Genomic DNA, 22,810 nt, shown 5'->3' on the forward strand with positions numbered 1-22,810 from the left:
GAGACACAGGCAGAGAGAGAAGCAAGCTCCATGTAGGGAGCCCGACGCGGGACTCGATCCCGGGACTCCAGGATCACACTCCAGGCCAAAGGCAGACACTAAACCACTGAGCCACCCAGGGATCCCCTGATCTACTTTTTATAAAAAGATTATAGTAAGCTCTGAGTTTAGCTAGCATAATTAAATCATTTTTCTCTTGGATTCTTTTTTTTTTTTTTTCTCTCATTTCCTGAATAATCTAGCAACTACCAGCAGACCAGAGTTTCTGATGGAGGTAAGCCATTGTAGTCACTGGGTTCTAAATTCTGAGGACTGAAGGTCAGGGAGACATGATGTGGTCAGGAAATAGGAGAGTGAGAGTTCAGAAAGGTAAATTTCAAGATAATGGGTTAATAAAATGGCACTGACTAAAGGGAGGGTGGAAATGTCAAAATCTATGCCTGAAGCAGTAAAGTAGAATTTATAAATGTAACATGGTCAGGAGTCAGTTTGGTAACTGATTTAGATGGAATTCTCAGGCCTCAGAAGGATTAATATTTAATTTTGTCTTTAATGATAGATCTGTGACTAATAGTAACTATCAAAACTGAGACTGTTCAGTCACTATTGTACTATACAAATCACATCACAACTGGCATGTAAAACAGTCATTTTATTATGTTCATGGATCCTCTGGGTCAGTTGAGACAAGTCACAAGAGAGATGGCTTGTTTCTACCTCGCAATGTCTGGATCCTCAGGTAGAGAGACTCAAAGGCTTGGGATCCAACAATTGAGGGCTGGAAACATCTGGAAGCCTCTTCACTCACAGATCTAAGAATTGCGGACTAGGAACTCAGCTGTGGTTGTTTTCTGGAATATTTATACATGGCCTCTCATGTGGCCTGGGCTTTCTTGAAGCCTGGGAGCCTCCGAGCAGTCAGACATTTTACTCAGTGCTCCAAAGGCCTGTGTTCAAGTTATCAGAGAAGATGCATCACCTTTTATGACCTTGGAAATCTTGAAGCATCACTTTTGCCATATTCTGTTGGTCACAACAGAGTTGAGTCTGGCCAGATTCAAGGAAAGGGGATTTAACTTCACTTCCTGATGGGTGGATGGGGTAGTTGGGGTGTTGGTGAGATTCTAGAAGAGCTCGTGGGACAGAATACACTGTTGTGGCCATCTTTAAGAAGGTAATATGCCACAGTGAACAAGGTGGCGATATATGGTGCGTAGAGGTCATTTGAGTCTGTTTTAATTAGATCTGGGAACTGACTAATCCCATTTAAAGTTCTCAAACAAGATGGGGGTGGATAGGAGTGGGTGTAGGTAGAATGGTATGTAAATGTAGGGTGTTGTCACGCATTATAATCAGTTATCTTTGGAGCTCTCTAAAACAAGCCATGCTTCTATTGCATGGCATTTCTCAAACCTCATGCATACACTTGCACACATGTTCCCTTTTTTCTCCCCAAAGGCCTGTTATATGTGAAGGTTGAGGGCAGCTCTAGGGCAAGTTATTTTTAAAACACTCTATAGATGATTGGGCTGTGCACCTATTGTTAGGAACCATTAAGCAATTTGGAGAGCAAGTGAGTTTATGAGTTTCCTTTCCGCTATTGAATTTAGTACATATTATTGAGATGTTATCAGTCCTTAATTTGCTTTGATGGTTTTATTTCCAGAATTATAGCAACTTTTGGTGCCAGATATCTTTCAGACTTTAGATAGCAAAAGACCTGCTTGATTTCCAGCGGGATATATTTATTTGTTAGGTTGAGTACCTAATTTGCACTAGATCCCTCTGCTAAGTGCTGGCTTACTTAGAAGAATAAAACAATTCTTGCCTTTGATGAACTTACTTTTCTTGTGTAGGACACATCCATTGAAATGGATAATTTCAATATAAAGTGGTGTTTTGATAAATAGAAATGGTAATTTAGGAAGTCTTTACTGAGCACGTTTTATCACTTCTCAAACTGAATTGGGGTGTTAGATTTTCAGTAAATATCTCAAACTCCTCTCCCTGCCCCTCATCTTCTGTCTTGCACATTTCTTCTTTTGTTTGTTTTTTAAAGATTTTATTTATTTATTTGACGGAGTGAGAGAGAGCAAGAGCACAAACGGGGAGCAGTAGGCAGAGGGAGAGGGAGAAGGGGCTTTTATACCCAGGGCTCAATCCCAGGACTCTGAGATCATGACCTGAGCCAGAGGCAGACGCTTAACTGACTGAGCCACCCTGGTGCCCCTGTCTTGTGCACTTCTAATTATATTTTGGATCCAGTTCAGATTTTATGTCCTCTTGTGGATTATTTCTTGTCTTCCTCAGACAGATTTAGTTATTTCCTTAAGAGGATTCCTATAGTATTTTATATGTACTTCTGGTCTGATACTTCTGTTAATAGTAATTATTGATATATTCTGTGACCTAGAGACTGTATAAGGCACCTATATGATTTATCTAATTTTATTTTTCCAGCAACCTTAAAAGGTAGGTAACATTTCCCCTTTTTACAGAAGAAGTAATTGAAGTAAGAATAGGTTAATAAGCAACTTGGTCAAGGACACTCAGATAATAAGTTGTAGAGTTGGGAGGGGAACTTATATGTATCTGATTTTAAGATCTGTTTTTCCCTACACAACCTGTATTCACTTACTGTATTTTAAATGTATTTTATTTATTTATTTATTTATTTATTTATGAATGATAGAGAGAGAGAGAGAGAGAGAGGCAGAGACACAGGCAGAGGGAGAAGCAGGCTCCATGCACCGGGAGCCTGACGTGGGATTCGATCCTGGGTCTCCAGGATCGTGCCCTGGGCCAAAGGCAGGCGCCAAACCGCTGCGCCACCCAGGGATCCCTTAAATGTATTTTTAAAAGATTTTATTTATTTATTTTTGTGGGCAGGGGGAGAGAGAGCACACATGAGGGGGAGGAGGAGAGGGAGAGGGGCATAGGAGGAGGGAGAGGGACAAGCAGACTCTGAATTGAGCATGGAGCCCATTGCATGGCTTGATCTCATGACCCTGAGATCATGACCTGATCTGAAACCAAGAGTCGGATGCTTGACTGAGCCACTCAGGTGCCCCTGACTTACGGTATTTTTTAAAAATTTTATTATTATTTTTAAAAATTTTTTATTTTTTATATTTTTTTGACTTACTGTATTTTAAGTGGTTATGTGTGTATCAGTCACCTGTTCTTCTCCCCCCATTCTCTGTCCAGGCTCTGTTCCCCCTACCCATTCAACAGAGTTAGATCCTGAGGAGCAATGATCGTTTTATATTCATATTTGGCTTTTTATCATATTTTGGTAGTTTATAAAAAAACCTATGTTCGTTCAGTTAAATGCCTTTAATATATATCTTTCCTCTGTCTCTGAGGATTTTTCCATCCCTATGCTCTTATTCCTGAAGGGATTCTGTGATGTTTGGGCTATATTTATATTCTTTCTTTGTTTCTTTGTTTCTTTATCTTGCAGTTTTGCCAAGATTTTAGAAGGCACAAGGACAGATCAAATGTTCTGTAGGGTCATTTGTTTCATGACTAGCTGGGAGGAGTGAGGAAGGAGGAATGGAAAGGAGGTAGAAAGGAGTGGTCACCTCACTTGATGTGAGAGACGGAGTTTATCTAGAGTACTGAGAGTAGTAAGCACATAGTAGATACTTAAAACATAGGCTTTTTTTTTTTTTTAAAGATTTTATTTATTTATTCGTAAGAGACACACACACACAGAGAGGCAGAGACATAGGCAGAGGGAGAAGCAGGCCCCATGCAGGGAACCTGATGTGGGACCAGATCCCAGGATTCTGGGATCACACGCAGAGCCAAAGGCAGATGCTCAACCACTGAGCCAGCCAGGTGTCCCAAAACATAGGTGTTGTTAACCAGTGATTGTGTTTGATTTAGAGTAGTGGGAGAATTGCTCTTTAGTTTGAGGGGCATCTATTTTCCGTTTTCTAGATTTAGATTTGGAGAACTATCACACCTTAAATATTACATTGTTAACATTGTTGAGGTCTGATACTTTTGCGGGGCTGTTTGTCATCTTTGTTTTTTGTTTTTTGTTTTGGCCAGAAATTGCACTTTTCATCATAACCAGCTGTTCTGTATAGTTCTGCTATTGATCTCATATTCATCTCCATTTCTGAGAAAAGTTCAGACCTACTGTCAGTGTTTCTTCTTTATCAGTTTCAGATCACCATTTTTTAAAAAGAATTCAGATATTGAGTCTTGGTTACAAGGTTCATGTATATTCACAATCACACATAATTGGCCTGCTTTTTTTTTTTTTAATTTAATTTATTTATTCATGACAGACACAGAGAGAGAGGCAGAGACACAGGCAGAGGGAGAAGCAGGCTCCATGCAGGGAGCCTGACATGGGACTCGATCCCGGGTCTCCAGGATCACACCCCAGGCCAAAGGCGGCGCTAAACCGCTGGGCCACTGGGGCTGCCCTGGCCTGCTTTTTTATCGGAAATTAATGAAAAATGGCTGGTTATTTTTATAATGCAACAAAGTCTAAATATGACCATTTGAGAAGAAGACGTTTACTTATTACTAAGAAAGAATGGAAGGCTTTAAATTTAACATGTATTCACTTTAGCTTCAGTTATTGGCTTGTTGATGTTGTGAATTAGTCTTCTTGACCCTTGTTAACCTCCAGAAGTTTGTTAGTTTTATGAAATTGATCCTTGAATGCCATTTTGAAATTGATCTCCAGTTTCACATAGATAGGTTTTGATGGCTCATGTTCAAGCCTCATAATGACTAACTTAATTTTACTTTCCTTATTGATTACATCTAATGGAAAAACTATCATTTAACCACTTTGGTTCCAAAATAAGCGAGACCTCCATTCATTAATCTTAAAGGCTTACTCTGGAACACTATAAAATTGAAACCTGTCACTAAGGCATGTTTTAAAACATGGCTTTAAGCCACAAGTGCAAATATTTAAGTAGAATAAGATGGACAAAAATCGTCTTGAATAAAATTAAACCACACAGGTCCTTACTACCACGTTTTCTGAGGGAAGTGAATGAAAGAGGTGAAAAGAACTTAATCTTATATCAGGTGTATTCTGTGTATCAGGGATAGTCTGTTTTTTGTAGTCTTTATAGACCATCTGCATCAGAGTGCTTTGGGGCCTGTTTGGATTCTTGGTTCTCCTCTCTACAGTATTAGAATCTCAGAGTTTAGGGTTTGGTGGAAATACGTAATTTTATGAAGTTCCACAGATCATTTTTACTAAGGGTTGAGAACTACTGTTGTAGGATGATTATAATTGCTTTAAATTCTAATTAATTATTACCTAAGAATGTTTGCGGGCTATGTAAGAGGTTAGCTAACACAGTTTGTGCTCACTGACTGGAGCCGGACTACCTGTGGTCAGACCCTGGCTCTTGTTGCTAACTAACACTGTAACTTTGAGCAAATTACTTATGCTTGTGCCTCAGTTTTCTTATTATAAAATACAGATAATAATAATAGTGTATACCTCATAAAGTTGTGAGATGGATAACATGTCAAGCACTTAAGTGCACAATAAACACAGTAAGAGTCCTAAAATTTTGTTTACCTCGACTTTATTGAGGTATGGTTTACATATGCTTTTAAAGTATACAATTCAGTTTTTTTAGGATATTTACAGAGTTGTGATTATTATTACAATCAAATTGTAGAACATTTCCATCACTCCAAAAAGAAATCCCTTGCCCATTTACAGTCTTGTTTCTTATTCCCAGCCTGAAACAACCATTAATCTACTTTCTATCTCTGTAGATTTGCCTGTTTTGAGCATTTCATATAAATGGAATAAATACAATTTGTTTTCTTTGGTGACTGCCTTCTTTCACTGGGCATAATGCTTTTAAAATTTATGCCTGTTACAGCATGTATCAATACTTGGTTCTTTTTTATTACCAAGCACTGTTCTGTTGTATGGATATACCATATTTTGTTCATCCATTCTTCAATTGATGGTCATTTGGGTTGCTTCCACTTTTTGGCTGTTGTTAAAAATGCTGGTGTGAACATTTAACTACAAGTCTCCGTGTGGATATATATATATATATATATTTTTTTTTTTTTTTTTTTCATTTCCCCTGGGTGAATACCTAGGAGTTGAATTGCTGAGTCATGGGAATTCTGTTTAGCATTTTGAGAAACTGCTAAACTTTTTATATTCCTACCAGCAGTGCGTGAGTTCCAAATTTTCTATACCCTTTAAACATTTTTTATTTCCTGTCTTGATAGGCATTCTGTGGGCGTGAAGTAGTAAACATTGTGGTTTTGACTTACATTTCTCTAATGACTCATGATATTGAGTATGTTTTCATGTGCTTGTTGGTTATTCATGTATCTCCTTTGGAGAAAAGTGTTCAAATCCTATGCCCATTAAAAAATTGTGTTATTTGTCTTTTGAGTTGTAAAAGTTCTTTATGAATTCTGGATATAACATTTGTCAGTCTTGGGAAATCTTAGCTCTTATCATCGTCATCATCGTTATCATTATCTACCTAGATAGAAGTTTAGGTAGTGTTTGACCAGAAGGAGATAGATTCTCCTTATTTTCTATTTTATTTGGGGCCTTACTTTGGTTGTGAGGGGGGAAGTTCTGCCCTCTATAGTTTTCTTGAATTTTGAACTTGTTTGCTTTCTATCCTCTGCTTTCTGAATGGCAGGTTATTAGAACTCATTTGTCTTGGATAGTAATTCTATCATATTATTCGTGTGCCTTCACTTTGGGTCATTTTAATTGCCCCTATATAAAAGGGATCCCAAAGTGTTCCTTAGCCCCTTACACTGTGTGAGAACAGAAGTCAGAGACCCAGAAGAGGGACCATCACCAGAACCTGACCATGCTGGCATCCTTATCTTGGGCTTCCAGCATCCAGAACTGTGAGGAAGAAATTTCTGTAGTGTGTAAGCCCCCAGTCTGTGGTACATTGTTGTTGAAGCCCAAATGGACTAGGACAAGTAGCCTTACTACCATATTAAAGAATGCTTACTTGCCAGCTTTTTTAGGTTTGTGGAAGTGGCATGTGCCACATGATACTTGTGTTCTCCTAAGTGAGCCATTTTCTGACATGAACATTGTTCTCTGACTATTGAGGTGATGGGAGAATGGTTTTAAATTCTTTTTGTGGGAAGAGTCACTTCCTGCATATACACCCTGTGTGATATCATTAAACATCCCCTGTGAAACAGTAGCTCAGGGCCATTGCTGTTTAATACTTTCATGATCAGTATTTTCTGGAATATGGTATTATCTCTGAATTGTTATTATAGTTTGTAGATTGAATTGCTTTAAATCTAACACATAGTTCTTAAAATTCTAGTTTTGATAAAGTCCCATGTCATCATACTGTAAGTCTAAACATCTTAAAAATCTATTTTAAATGAAAGCTTTATATCATAACTGCCTAAAACTTGATAGGTGTCAGTGTTGATATCACAGAGATCATCAGCATAATAATTATGTCAAACTAGTAAACTTACTTCCTTCTTTTCTCTTTGTGTCTTGCAGTAACCTGTCCATGTTTATGAGCTGCCAAATGCTTTTTGAGTATTTTGTTTTCTCAGTAGTATTTGCATTTATACCTTTGGCAGAAAGCCATCCAAATTTGGAGATAGGCTATACATGTTTCTTATTCCTTTTGTATAACACTGTCTAAATAGTCTTAGGAAGCTGAAGAGATGACATCTATGAGCTTTTGGAATCTAGTTGCCTAAGGATAAACTGGGTTTGACTTCATTAGTGCACAAATGATAGGGTTGTGTAGAGTTATTATAACATTAATCAATTTGATGGATTGGAAATATGACAGTACTGAAGCAGCATGTAATATTAGTGCCTATTATTCTACAAATTATGTCTTCACCTACATTCATATGCCAGAAGAGTCATGTTGTGCATTAAGAACGCAGAACTTAAAAAACAGCAACACAGGGCACTTCTTTCCATGGCCCTTCTCTGGTCCTCTTAGATTAGATCATCAAGAAATAGACTTTGGAATTAGACTTTTTTATTAGGTCATAGCACTTTCATGCTGTGAAATACTCTATATTGAATGGCATGGATAGATTATCTGCCCCTTCTGTGGCCCAAAACTATCATTTAACCACTTTGGTTCCAAAATAAGCGAGACTGGAAAGAATACTATAGGTAAAATATAGCATGTGTAACAGATGAAGGCATATATATATGTGAATTTATGGGCCAGTAGTACTTCGCTATAAGTCATAATAGACTAGTAGTACATTTTTTTTTGTTGTTGTTATATTGTATTGGTTGATAAAGCTTAAAAATAGTAGATACTTTGAAGATAATTAAATGAGAAGCAAATATGTATTTTTTGGGGCGTAGGTATTATTTTACCCTGTGTGCATTTCTGACACTAATTTATTTATATATGCTTTTGTTTATTTTTATCTTATAGCTTTCAAAAGTCCAAGAGTATGTATCTTCTCTTTTTAAAATTTTTATTTATTTATTTATTTAATTTTTAATTTATTTTTATTTTTATTTTTCAATATATTTTTAATTTAATTTTTTATTTTTATTTATTTTTTATTTTTCTTAAATATTTTATTTATTTATTCATGAGACACACACACACACACACACACACACACAGAGACAGAGACACAGGCAGAGGGAGAAGCAGGCTCCATGCAAGGAGCCTGATGTGGGACTCGATCCTGGGTCTCCAGGATCACACCCTGGGCTGCAGGCGGCGCTAAACTGCTGCGCCACCAGGGCTGCCCCTATTTAATTTTTTTTTTCCCTATTTAATTTTTTAAAAAAAGATCTATCCATTTATTTTAGAGAGAGAGAGTGTACATGTACCAGTGAGGGGAAGGGCAGAGGGAGAGAACCTTCAAGCAGACTCCCTGTTGAACACAGAGCCCCACGTGGGGCTCCATCTTGTGACCCATGAGATCATGATCTGAGTTGAAACCAAGGATCAGGTGCTTAACTGACTGAGGCACACAGGCACTCCCTCTCTCTCTCTCTCTTTTTTTTTTTAAACACTGTTCTTCCCAACTTAAATACTTACAGGAGTGGAGAAAATGTCAGTGTTTTTTCTTGGTAAAAATAGTAAGAACTTTCATGGGTTTTTTGCTAAGGAATAAGATGTCATTCTAATTTGAGGTAATGAATTAATGTGGGTCACTAAGTACCTCAGAGTAAGTTATTGCTGTTATGGAAATGATATAGTAGTTTCTTATTAAAAAATTTCTGAAAGGGAAGTAGATTTACTTTGGAACTCTTGAAATAAAGATATTAGCTTACAGTGATACTTAGACAAAAATTAAATCTAGCTTAGTATGTAGTTCTTATTTTAACATATGTTACTATAAATGCCACATTCAGTTTGGAGCAATTGAGAAGCCAAGTCTTTTTTTTTTTTTTTTTTTAAAGATTTATTTATTTATGATAGAGAGAGAGAGAGAGAGAGAGGGTTAGAGACACAGGAGGAGGGAGAAGCAGGCTCCATGCCGGGAGCCCGACACGGGACTTGATCCCAGGACTCCAGGATCATGCCCCGGGCCAAAGGCAGGCGCTAAATCTCTGAGCCACCCAGGGATCCCCGAGAAGCCAAGTCTTTCATAAATAATCTCAGGACCATAGGATTTCCACATTCTAGGGGTTTACTGCATAGAGAGATAAGATATTGATATAATAATAGAATAAACTGATGAATTACTGAACTCTACATCTGAACTGTAGGTTGACTAATTGAATTTACATAAAAATAGAATAAAGTAGAAAGTAATATAGGATATAAGACAAGTGCAGACTGCTTTAGACAGTATAGATAAAAGAAAAATTAGATTTGTTCAGTTAAAAAGCCTTCTTGATGTAGGTGTCATTTAACCTTGGTGTTGAAAAAGGTATAGGATTTGGATATGTGGTGGTGCAGGGACTATTCTTGGACAGGAGAAGAAGTTGAGCAAAGTCACAAAAGTGAGAAAGTTTGAAGTATATAGGGGAAATTTTAGGTATTATGGTAAGATATGAGGGTCTTGTTTTACCCCCCCCCCCCCCCCGTATTAACTTAGGTGTGTTCTTTCCAACCTTTTCTCATAGTCAAAAAAGATGATTTTGCACAATAGAGGAGGACTCCTTTTTGTTCAGGGGTATGTGAATGGCTGGGTTCTTTGCTAAAATGTCAAATAAGTAGTTGTTTAGTAATGCGGTATTTTTCAAAGTGGAGTGGGATGTAACTCCCTGCGTTACGTAAGACAGTTGTTTGAAGTATAGAAAGTAAGTATTGGAGCTTGGATTTCAACTTATTTTTTTACTTTGTTTTCTTTTTTAATGTGTGCTTTATAATGTACATGATTTGTTAGCTTAGGAATACTGACCGTGTCATCTCTAAATCTATTTGTGCCTAATGCTCAAATATTTTTTTTGTTGGGGAACTTAGATTTTAAAAAGCAGTGGTGCCTGGGTTAGAATTGTAGGGTGTGGAAAGGGGAGTTCTGAGATAATAGGTCAGATAATTGAAGGCCTTGTGTCGGTTTTAGGAGTGCTGTAACAGTAATATCAAATGGAAACTGTACATTTGACCTGAAACAAAGAAACACATTTCCAGGTTTAGGGTCAGTGCTGAGGTAATTAACGGAATTAGATTCCGCCAACCATTTAGGCTGCTGTTTGATATTTTTATATTTGTGTTACTGGTTGTAGTATTAAAGTTTTCTTGGTCAAGTTTCCCTTTTTTAGCCATGTTATGTAATTTCCTTATCTTCTGTGCTGCATTCTTAGCATAAACAGTACAGGATAATAACAATACTGATAGTGGTAATAATAAAAACATTCAGCCAAGGGATCCCTGGGTGGCGCAGCGGTTTGGCGCCTGCCTTTGGCCCAGGGCGCGATCCTGGAGACCCGGGATCGAATCCCACATCGGGCTCCCGGTGCATGGAGCCTGCTTCTCCCTCTGACTGTGTCTCTGCCTCTCTCTCTCTCTCTCTCTCTCTCTCTCTGTGACTATCATAAATAAATAAAAATTAAAAAAAAAAAACATTCAGCCAACATTTACTGATTAGGTAGTAAGTTCTGGGGATGAAGTGGTAAGCAAAGATCAGAAAGGAACACTGGATTCATGGTTTTTATGTTCTATTAGGGGAAATAAACAATCAGTCCTCAAATCAGTGTAAAAATATTGTCTGCATTAAGTGGTACTTGCTGTCAAGCTAGTAAAGAGTGTTTGAACTATTCAAGGAGGGTCAGTGAAGGCTTCCCTGAAGACATGACTGGCTACATATTGTGTAGGGCCCAGTCAGTGCAAAAGGATCACATGAGGCCCCTGCTCAAAGAATGCTAAGACTAAGAGAACGTTAAACCAAGTGTGGAGCCCTTCTAAGCACCAGCCTTGTGCAGTTGCTCAGGTGGCACGTCCAGGAAGCCAGACCAACATCTCAGCATGTTTGAGCTGATACAGTAGCAGTGGAAGATAGCTCCTGGGCAGAGAAAACAGCACAAATGAATCTCTGGGGCAGGAAGGAACATGGTGCATCCAGAAACTGACTGAAGGCCAGTGTGGCCAGATTGTAGAGTGCGGTGAGGTCAGAAGGCCAGAGAGATAGAGAGGGTGATGTGTAAGGTCAAGTTGAGGAATCTGATCTTTATTCCAAGAGCCACACCAACTGTTGATGTGTTTTAGGCATAAAGTTTACTTTTGATGTGCTAATAATACCAGTATCTTGTACCTTAACAGCATTGAGCAACAGTCTCTCTCAGTCCCCCATATCCTACCAAAATTTTTCCAGAAACTTTGAGTCTCACCTTTTTTTTTTTTTTTTTTTTAAAGATTTTATTTATTTATTTGAGAGAGCACAAGCAGGGGTAGGGGCAGAGGGAGAGGGGAAAAGCAGGCTTCCCACTGAGCAAGGAGGTCATTGTGGGGCTCTATCCCAGGACCCTGAGATCATGACCTGAGCTGAAGGCAGATGCTTAAGCGACTTAGCCACCCTGGTGCTCCTGAGTCTCACTTTCTTTTTTTTTATTTTTAAAATTTTATTTAAATGGGTCTCACCTTCTGTATGTATTCTAAGGCTGATCTTTCCCAAAGGTGAGTTTAATAAGGCACTTCACACTGGGGAGTGTTTTTGGTGGTAGAAGCTGAAAATAGATGAGTCATGAACTTTTATTCACTATTGAATTTGTTTATGATTTAAAACATTTTAGGTCACTGGAGGTAAAACTAGTAAGAGATAAAAATGTTTTATTATTACGTAAGATGTTTCTTTTTAAATGCTACAGATTTTTAAGGGCTGTTGTCAGCACTGTAATTTAAAAATTTTTAATCTCCCTCTTTTATACATGATCGGGGCAATGGGTCGGTTTTGGCTTGCCTAACCTTGGGAAAGAGGAATAGGAAAGCAGTTGCATTTTGGGGCTTTGTCTTTCAGGTAATAGGCGTTCTTGGTAAAGAAGACTTTCATTAATGTTATCCAATCTGAGAAATAGGCATTGTTCTTTGTCAGGTGTGGATAAGAGTGTTCATGATTCATGGATTTACTTATGAAGGCAGTTAATAGAGTTCGTTTCCTGGAAAGGTACCTACGCGGTTGGTTTGTAGATCCATTACCATGCCACACAACTTAGGATTTTCACTTTTGGTTCTCTATCAAATGACATTCAAGCTCTTTCTTGTCCCATGTCATGTTTAAAATGTAATTACTTGAGCTGGTTCATGTGGGTGATGCACTTAAATCAGTGATATTTGTATGCTTTGAGCTGCTCATGGGTGAGATGGGTAGTCGATCATTCCTTGCATACTCTACCATTTCTTGCCTCCTGGTCCATGGATGCACTAAAATGTCATGCTGCTAAACTGACATAGATATAGGGTTTTATCAACCTATTTGCCTTCTCTTTTTAAATAATAGATTCTATTTGTGAAGGTAACACCAGATGTTTTTGGCAGTTACTTTCTGAGAATTTTTTTTTCTAGATTTTATTTATTCACCAGAGACACAGAGAATGAAGCAGAGACATAGGCAGAGGGGGAAGCAGGGTCCCTGTAGGGAGCCCCATGTGGGACCTGATTCTAGGACCCAGGGATCACACTCTGAGCCAAAGGCATATATGTGTTCAACCGCTGAGCCACCCAGGCATCCCTGAGAATTTATTTTCAACAGTAGTTTCTAAGTTGGAATATGTGTCATATTCTGGAACAAGGAAAATATACCCCTTCACCCCAGTTTCCATCTTTAGGTTCTTATTAATAACAGAGATTTCAGTATTTGTAGGCAACTTTTTTTTTTTTTTTTTAAAGATTTTATTTATTTATTCATGTGAGAGAGAGGCAGAGACACAGGCAGAGGGAGAAGCAGGCTCCATGCACTGGGAGCCCAATGTGGGATTCGATCCCGGGTCTCCAGGATCGCGCCCTGGGCCAAAGGCAGACGCTAAACCGCTGTGCCACCCAGGGATCCCTGTAGGCAGCTTCTTTATTTTTATTTGTAATCAGGTAACATGTCTCCAGATTTCTTTATTTTCACATATGTCTGTTGTATTAGATCTAGAGAATCCATGGTAGTGATAATAAATTAACATTTACCTGAACACATAAATTTCTGTTCATATGAGAACTCTGCGATACTGCCCAATAGTGAAGTAACTTCTGATTAATCAGAGAATACTTAAATTATATCGTGTATGTGCTTAATGCTAAGTGTATGTTACTGCATTGTTTTGAAAACTTGTAATCCATGTATATTACATATAAAATCTAGCTAACCATAGTTAAAATTATCAGAATTTTTAATTAGAACACCCTATTGCTTTAGCATAGATGATAATATTAAGTTTAGTAAAATTTTGATTAGCCAGAATGTTTAGGGAACAAAGTGGTAGGTTTAATCAAGTATCAGGGTAGCCTATACAGATGGGACATATCTATGACCTCAAGAAACTTAGTTTCAGTATCTTTGAAATTTTTGTAAATTTTACTTATATGCTTCATTGCTTTAATTAGATTTGGATGCATATAATTGAATCTTTTTAAAAATAATTGAATCTTCAATGATGTAGGATTTTATAACAAATGAACCTCATGGTATTGTTTCTCATATAGATGTAAACGGTATAGGTGTGCTGACCATACAGTTTATCCTAAAAGGTTATTTTTTAGTAATTTGCTGATGTCAGCTTGTTTTTGTTTCCTTGACTTTTGTTTTAAAAACTGTGTTACAAAACAAAAACAAAAACAAAAAAAAAACAAAACAAAAAAAACTGTGTTACACAGGTTAATTGGGTTCTTCCTGAAATTCTATTTTGTTAAAAGTTTACAGAAACGTATACTAAATATTTAGTTTTACTGCCTTTTTGGTATGTGAGTTGAAACTCACTAGCTTTTATGTATGTGTATAATACATATATTTTTAAAGGTTTTATTTATTTATTCATGAGAGACAGAGAGAGAGGCAGGACATAGGCAGAGGGAGAAGCAGGCTCAATGCAGGGAGTCAGATGTGGGACTCGATCCCGGGACTCCAGGATCACGCCCTGAGCCGAAGGCAGACGCCCAACTGCTGAGCCACCCATGCATCCCTGTATATGTATAATATTATGAGCAACAGCATATAAAACTATGTATGGTATATGTTGCTTGAGGTTTTCATGGTATTATTCCTAAATATGAGCCTAATTTTGTATAGCCCAAACCAAACCAAAAGTAGCATTTATAATAATATGATTTTTTTCCCTTTTCATTCTGAAGTATGAGTAAAAGCAAATTAAAGGCCTCCTTGCTCCCTAGACTATTTAGTGCATCTCAATGAGATGTTAAGAGTTATGGTCAAGCTTGGCTTCAGGCTTAAAATTAGTTTTATTAGCTTTATTTCACATCGTAGGTACTTACAGGTTCATCATGCCACTCTACTTTGTTTTTGTGGAGTGGTGGTGGTGGGTTCAAGGCAATGGAATGTTCTAGAATACAACAGGGTTCTTCTGTATGTTTAAATACTACCAATTTATAAGGAAAGATGTGTAGCCTGAAAAAGATATATTTGATTCTTTTGTATAGTGTTGTCTGTTTGAAATTTTGAAAGTTTACAATAAAATATTATAAATATTGTTTCACTATTTTTTGATAGTGAATCGAATTCAATATCTTATTATTATTATTTTTTAGGATTTATTTATTTAAGTAGTCTCTGCACTAATGTGGGGCTTGAACTCACACCCCCAAGATCAAGAATTGCATGCTTTCCTGACTGGGCCAGACAGACATCCCCAAATTAGTATCTTTTAAGTAATATTTTGGAATGGCTATGTTTGGAGGCTAAAAGAATAGTAGCATATCATCTGTTTTAGTTTTTAAATTTTCATTTTTGATTGGGCAAGATGTCTTCCACCTCTTCTCTGCTAAAACAACACCACAACTCCCCACCAAATAATAAACCAAACATGCATATATATACATATATATGTATGTGTGTATATATATATGTATGTATATTTTTAAAGATTTTATTTATTGGGACGCCTGGGTGGCTCAGCAGTTGAGCATCTGCCTTTGGCTCAGGATGTGATCCCGGGTCTGGGGATCGAGTCTCACATTGGGCTCCCTGCAGGGAACCTGCTTTGCCGTCTGCCTGTGTTGCTGCCTCACTCTCTGTGTGTCTCTCATGAATAAATAAATAAAATCTTTTTAAAAAATTTATTCATGAGAGACACAGAGACATAGGCAGAGGGAGAAGCAGGCTCCCTTTGGGGTGCCTGACGTGGGATTCAATCGCAGGGTCCTGGGATCCCAACCTGAGCCAAAAGCAGGCTCAACTGCTGAGCCGCCTAGGTGTCCCCCAAACGTGCATTTAAAAGAAATTATCTAACCTACTTATACAGGATACCATGCAACCTAAGGTGGTATGGTTTGTTGCCATATTTAAGGTAACCTTGGCAATTGACCTTAATTAAATGCTCTAGGCAGATATTTGTGCTTATTAATTTTTTTGGTTATTGATACGTTTTTGCCCTATGTGCCTAATTGTCACTGCCTTGTCTCCACAGCTGCAGAACCTTGGCCTGAAAATGCTACCTTGTATCAACAACTGAAAGGTAGGTACTTGTTCACAATTAAAAATGGCTACGTATAAAAATATATCTAGGTTGCCTGGGTGGCTCAGTTGGTTAAGTGTCTGCCTTCCGCTCAGCTCATGGATCTCAGGGTCCTGGGATGGAGCCCCTCATTGGGCACCCTGCACAAAGGGAGTCTGCTTCTCCTTCTCCCTCTGCCCCTTCCTCCCCTGCTTGTGCTCTCTTTGTCTTCAATAAATAAGTAAAATCTTAAAAAAATATATACATATATATATTTATAACCCAAAAGAAAAACAACCCCTCAATAATATCACTTCTGAAAGAACATAAAGAAGGGTTCTCTTGTATAATATGTCTAGGAGATTTTATCTAAACTTGTATCTGCCAGTGTAAACCAACTATTCATGGCCTATAAGGTCCTTAGTTTATTATTGACTCATTATATTGGCTGCTGTAGGCAGTGTAAAATGATGTGGTTGCAGGAGCAGTTGGCAGATTTACTGCACCAATAGCTGACACAGCAGATTTTTGAAGTCCTGTGGTAAAGTGGGTTCTCAGTAAAAAGGAACTGTTAAAATGTATAGGCTAGGATGGTTCAGGCTCCCTTTAGCAGCTCTTCATATATCATCAGATCACATTATGGACCCCATTTGGGGCTCAGCAGCCTGCTGCAGTTGTCAGAAGACTGCAAAGTAATGAAGACTAATAGTGAGCAGCCCTAGTCTTCTAAGCATGGAATTTTTATTGCAGCAAACTTGTCATCTTTCTTTTGTGTGACAGACCTAGACACACTGTGCAATATTAACTGCAAGCTGGTTTTATATGATTTTAAATGCTTTTACTTTTAACTAAAGGGGTTTGAGCACATACTATTTTACTTAATTTTAATGAAAAGAGGAATAATATTTCTTGAAAAGTTGAAAAATGAATTTGTTTTTGAGTGATTTTAATTAAATATTGTTGATAAAATGCAATAAATGATCAATTAGTTTTAGAGGAAATAGTCTTGTTTTATCATTATGTACATATTGTGGTAATTTAATCAAAATTATGATTGGACAATAGCATTGATATAGAACTTAATTACTTTAGTGAAAGGCTATACCTTTTATTTTTAAAAATAGGAATAGTGTTTTAAAAGAAAAGTATTTATATTTTACTTGTTTAGCAATCTCACTTTTGACTCAGACCTTTCATTGTATTTCCACAGGGGAGCAAATTTTGCTTTCTGACAATGCAGCTTCTCTTGCTGTGCAGGTAAATATGTAAATAATGTAATATTTTTCACTTGAGTTGCAACTGTTTTTTCCTCTCCAGGCAGTCTGTGATGTTGTATGTTTATAATTTTTCCGTGTGAGATACCATTATCAATATAACATCTCTTCTGTGAAGTATAATTTTATTAAGTAATATTTTCAGTTAATTGTTGCTGGTATATAAAATAAACAAAAATCTTCATTCTTTTATAAAAATCACTTATGTGTTAGATGTATTCTCTTAGTAGTTTAGCTTTTGGCTAGATATGATGGTATTGATTTTTTGTGGTGATACGTTCACTTGTGGACAGTTATTTTCTAACTTATTTGTAAAGATTTATTTACCACATATTTTTAAGCATCATTCTTTCACTGTGCTCATTCTAGCTTAATCCATTTGTTAATCTGGAAGCAGATATACTCTAGCTATTCCTTATGTATTTATTGATTATATTAGTGTCTATTATTCCCAAACCACTTATTGAATGCAATAGCTCTTCACATTGTATATCACAGTTGGGTAATCCAAAAAAGGTTAGTGGTCCTGTAAACTTTAAACTGCACCACAGGAGGAATAGGATACTTGGGGATTATTTGCTTTAAAAACAAGGTATACAGTGTTATACTATATATTAACTAACTGAAATTAAACAAACAAACCCTTACAGATATTGCTAAAGGGCCCTGTATAACCTTCACTGATTCTGTTTCCCTCTCCCTTCTCTTTCATTATCCTGAATTTGCTTATCATATGATTAGACTATAGATAACTATGCATATGTAAAGAGGGAACAAAAATAACTAGTAATGTAGATTGCTTTTTATATTCATATAAATTTAAGAAATTGTATATGTTCTTTTTTTGGTACTTTGTTTTTTATATTTGTCCATTTTGATAGATGATGTATCTCTGATTTACTCATTTTCATTGATATATGTTATCCTGCTATATGAATATACTATAATTCACTTAAAAAAAGAGAAATGTTTATGGAGATTATAGAATTAAAGTTATTCAAATGTTTTACATATGTAGCTGTTATTTAATTAGCTTACATAGTTTGAATCACTATGTAAGCTAACTATGAATACTAAAAGAGGATTTTATTGTGTAGCACCTAAAAGATAACTTAAAAGATAAACCTAAGACGTGGCATTTTTGGAGATAGGACTGTGAGCTTCTGGAGAACAGAAAGAAAGAGAAGAAAGGGCCCATGAGATTTTGCTATGTTGCAGGCATGATGGAAAGCACTTGGTCATCTCACATTCTTTTTATTCAACTTGGTACTCTGTGTTTAGTTACTGTGTTTGATAGCATGTCATTTAGCACATTTTTGTTTTCATTAAGCAAGGAAAGAAGGAAAAGATGGAAAGAAATGTATTTGGATAATAATTCTTATGAGTATCTATGAATATCTTTAAGTTTCTTTCAGATTTATTTAAAATCTTTTTACCAAAAATGTAAATTACATTTATTTATTTATCTTTATTTTATCTTTAGATGCTAGTATTATAACTAGTGTATTTTTTCTTATGTTAACCTTTGAGAAGCAGAAATTCTCAGTTGATTATATGCAATAAATATGGACTTTATATTGCTATAAATCTTTTTTTTTTCTTGGTAAGGGTGAATTAAAATTTAGCTTTCAAATACTAATAACACTGCGTAGCATACCAGATGTACTCAGTAAATGTTGAGTGAAAGGTTTATAAGTGTGGTAAAAGCAATTTTGCCTGATAACTGATAGCACAAGCAAATTATTTGCTGTGTGTAAAACAGTATTTTCACTGTTTATCTTGGAAAAAATAGCTTCATGACCCAGTGAATATTTTAGTTGAAGCACTAATTCTTAACCTCCTTTTAATTGCCATTAAATTGCCAGGGATAATTCTTTTTAGGACTTCATGAAAACTGTAAAACATTTCTCCAGAAAACATTCCAGTGCACACACGCAAATAGAAATATACCTAAGCTATTCTGCATATCGTTTGATGGGATTTGCTGTAGCTATTTGGGGGTGCCTTGTGAAAAGACCCTAAAATTGCTGAAGTAATTTTCACCAAGGAATAGAGCAGTGGTTCTTAACTGAAGGAGATTTCTACCCAACAGAAGACATTTGACAGTATTTAGATATTTCTGGTTGTCATAACTGTTGAAGTGTATGCTATTGGCATCTACTGGGTAAATGCCAGGGATACTGTTAAACATCTTACAATGCCCAAGACAGTCCCTCCACAACAAAGATTACCAGTCCCAAACGTAAATGGTTTTAATGTTGAGAAATTCTGGAATTAACTAGTTTTCAGTACAAACTGATGTATGTTACCATTAAAAAAAAATAATAATAATGTTTTAAGTAATCTGAAGAAGAAATTTTAGTGTATACTTTATTTAGCAACTCTATTTTTATGGTTCCTATTAATTTACTTTCTTACCATGGCTTCTCAAATCATAGTTCCAATTAAAACTAAAACCAGGGCAGCCTGGGTGGCTCAGCGGTTTAGCGCTGCCTTTGGCCCAGGGTGTGATCCTGGAGATCTGGGATTGAGTCCCACGTCGGGCTCCCTGCGTGGAGCTTGCTTTTCCCTCTGCCTATGTCTCTGCTTCTCTCTCTCTCTCTGTCTGTCTTTCATGAATAAATAAATAAAATCTTCAAAACAAAACAAAACTAAAACCAGAAGAAAAGAACCTTTTAAAATGCAGAATTTGCTTAACCATTTCAATTTTTTTGTTATCCTACATATGTCACTTAGATGATAAATTAACCAGCATATATTAAAAATTCTTAGTTTTCTTCAATATTCTTTGACTTGACAGCTGATAGTAGCCATGACTATAAATGTGACTTTTCCAGATATCTGATGTAAACTTTATGGAGTAATTTTCTTCTATATAGTGGACCAGTATCCGTTTAGAAGAATCAGTTAAATGTGTAAATTGATCAAAACAATGTGACAGGTATCCATAAACTGGATATTTTCTGGAAGATACCAGATATCAAGCATCAGATATTTTAATAGTCTGCCAGTTAAGCCATCAGGAAATTTAAATTTTACTTACCACATAGACTTGGCATTTATTATATTCCTGGAACTAAGTGGTTAGATCTTTTTTGATTAAAGGAACCCTTATGATTTCAGTTTAAAAGAAAATAAATTTTTCCCTGGACTGTTATTTCCTCTTAGATTTACTTTTTCCCCCTCATCCACAAAGTCTAGTCATATACCAATCTTGTATGTTGGAAATAGTGAAGTATTAGTGTAGCATGTTCCTCTGTTCTCATGAGCAGAGTGTGTGTGTGTGTGCGCAGCAGTATGTATATACATATATAATCAATCTGTATGTGTGTGTAATTGGGAAAAGAACTTTGATAACAATTCTCTGTTACTACTGTCTCACTTCCTAAGCCTGAACCACTGTCCAATAGATATATAATGTATATAATGTTGGCCACATATGTAGTTTAAAATTTTGTGGTAGTCTCATTAAAAAAATGTAAAAAGAAACATGAAATTAAAAAAAAAGAAACATGAAATTAATTTTAATCATATTTTATTTAACCTTGTGTATCCAAATATTATAATTTTAATATATGATTAGTACAAAATTTATTAATGGGATGTTTTACTTTTTTTATATTAAGTTCAAAATCTGAAGTGTATTTTTTACTTAACAGCACATCTCAGTTTGTGCTAGTTACATATCAGATGCTCAATAGCCACATGTAGCTGATGGCTCTTGTTTTGAACCACACATATCTAGAAATACACTATGAACTACACTATTCACATGTGAATTCCCCTGCAAGATTTCTGCATAAAATGTCTTATTTTCTTTTGAGAAGTTTATGACTTTACTGATTTGATAAATGCTGTCTTTTATAGCAGTTTCCCAAGTAAAATGGGCAGTTGACCTCTTCAGATACAGTATACCTTAAACATTTCTCTTTGTTTCAAGTTTCTTCATCTGTAAAATTGAGATATAATAGAAACTATTTTATTGGATGTCATGAGGATTGACTGTGTTAATATATATAAAGTACTTAGAAAAATATGTGGCATAATGTAAATATGCAATGAATGTTGGTTATTATTTCCTTCTATTCATTGACAGAAGTGTATATAATCAATATCAGCAGGAGGAATGGAAGCTTGCAGGCCTTATAATGCCTTAACACACTGAAGTAATTAAAATAAATGTTAGGTTTAAGAATTTTTTGGAGGGGGGCAGGCCCGGTGGCGCAGCGGTTTAGCGCCGCCTGCAGCCCAGGGCGTGATCTGGAGACCCTGGATCGAGTCCCATGTCAGGCTCTCTGCATGGAGCCTGCTTCTCCCTTTGCCTGTGTCTCTGCCTCTCTCTCTCTCTCTCTTTCTGCATCTCTTTGAATAAATAAATAAAATCTTAAAAAAAAAAAAAAAGAATTTTTTGGAGGGGTGCCTGGGTGGCTCAGTTGGTTTAGCGTCTTGACAATCAATAGCACAAGCTATCAGTTATCAAGTTCTCAGTTATCTTAATTTCGGCTCAGGTCTTGATCTCAGGGTCCTGGGATGGAGCCTCACATTGGGCTCTGCTCTCTGTGTGGGAGTCTACTTGTCTCTCTCCTGCTCCCTCTTGTTCTCTGCTACCCCACCCCAGCTTGCGTGCACTCTTTCTCAAATCAATAAATAAAATGTTTAAAAACAATTTTTGAGGGGACATATTTGAATTTGTCTGAACATTATTAATTTTTGTAATCATTCATACCATACCTAAAATGTTAATATTGAGTGCTTTAATTCAAAGTATTTTTTTAAAAAAATACTGAATAAGATTTGTTTTAAAAGTGAGTTTTATTGAATACTTTTGTTGTCTAAGGTATTCTACTGAGAGCTTTTTTTAAAAAAGAATTTTATTTATTTGAGAGAGAGATTGAGAGTGAGCATGAGCAGGGTGGGGAGGGGCAGAGGGAGAGGGAGAAGTAGACTCTCCACTGGGTAGGGAGTCTAATGTGAGGCTTGATCCCAGGATCCCAAGATCGGGACCTGAGCCAAAGGCGGATGTTCAACTGATTGAACCACCCAGGAGCCCCTCTACTGAGAGCTTTTATGTGAAGTATCTCATTCAGTCTTTACCATAACCTTGGTGTAAGGGACTATTATGACTTCATTTTAAAGATGTGGAAACTAAAACTAAGAGCTTTGCCCCACATCATAGAGCCCGCAGACTGTGGCAGTAAACAGACAGTAGCAGCATTGGTTGAGTACCTACCTAAATGCTTATTGCTATGCTGAGCACTTAATTCTTTTTTTTTTTTTTTTTTTTTTAAGATTTTATTTATTTATTCATGAGAGAGACAGAGGCAGAGAAGCAGACTCCCTGTGAGGAACCCAGTGCGGGACTCGATCCCAGGACCCCGGGACTCCCTAGGATCACACCCTGAGCCGAAGGCAGATGCTCAGTCACTGAGCCACCGGGGTGTCCCTGAGCACTTAATTCTTATTAACTCATTTAATACTTAAAACAACT

At 36.6% G+C, this 22,810-nt stretch overlaps 1 protein-coding gene across 4 annotated transcripts in view; it reads left to right on the forward strand.

Annotated features, from left to right (window-relative positions):
• Positions 1-310: 310 nt before the first annotated feature.
• Positions 311-22,810, forward strand: part of MTX2 (metaxin 2) — a 55,644-nt gene continuing 33,144 nt past the window's right edge. For 3 of the 4 annotated variants that reach the window (XM_038584935.1, XM_038584939.1, XM_038584938.1), the window contains exons 1-4: positions 315-369; positions 2,461-2,472; positions 16,022-16,069; positions 17,259-17,305. In XM_038584935.1, the coding sequence (XP_038440863.1) occupies positions 330-369; positions 2,461-2,472; positions 16,022-16,069; positions 17,259-17,305 (147 nt within the window). In that variant the 5' untranslated portion in view covers positions 315-329. Of the gene's footprint in view, positions 370-2,460; positions 2,473-16,021; positions 16,070-17,258; positions 17,306-22,810 lie in introns of all 4 variants that reach the window. The other variant, XM_038584936.1, reaches the window with a different exon arrangement.

The sequence above is a fragment of the Canis lupus genome, chromosome 36, assembly GCF_011100685.1.
Source record: "Canis lupus familiaris isolate Mischka breed German Shepherd chromosome 36, alternate assembly UU_Cfam_GSD_1.0, whole genome shotgun sequence".
In the NCBI taxonomy this organism is placed as follows: Eukaryota; Metazoa; Chordata; class Mammalia; order Carnivora; family Canidae; genus Canis; species Canis lupus.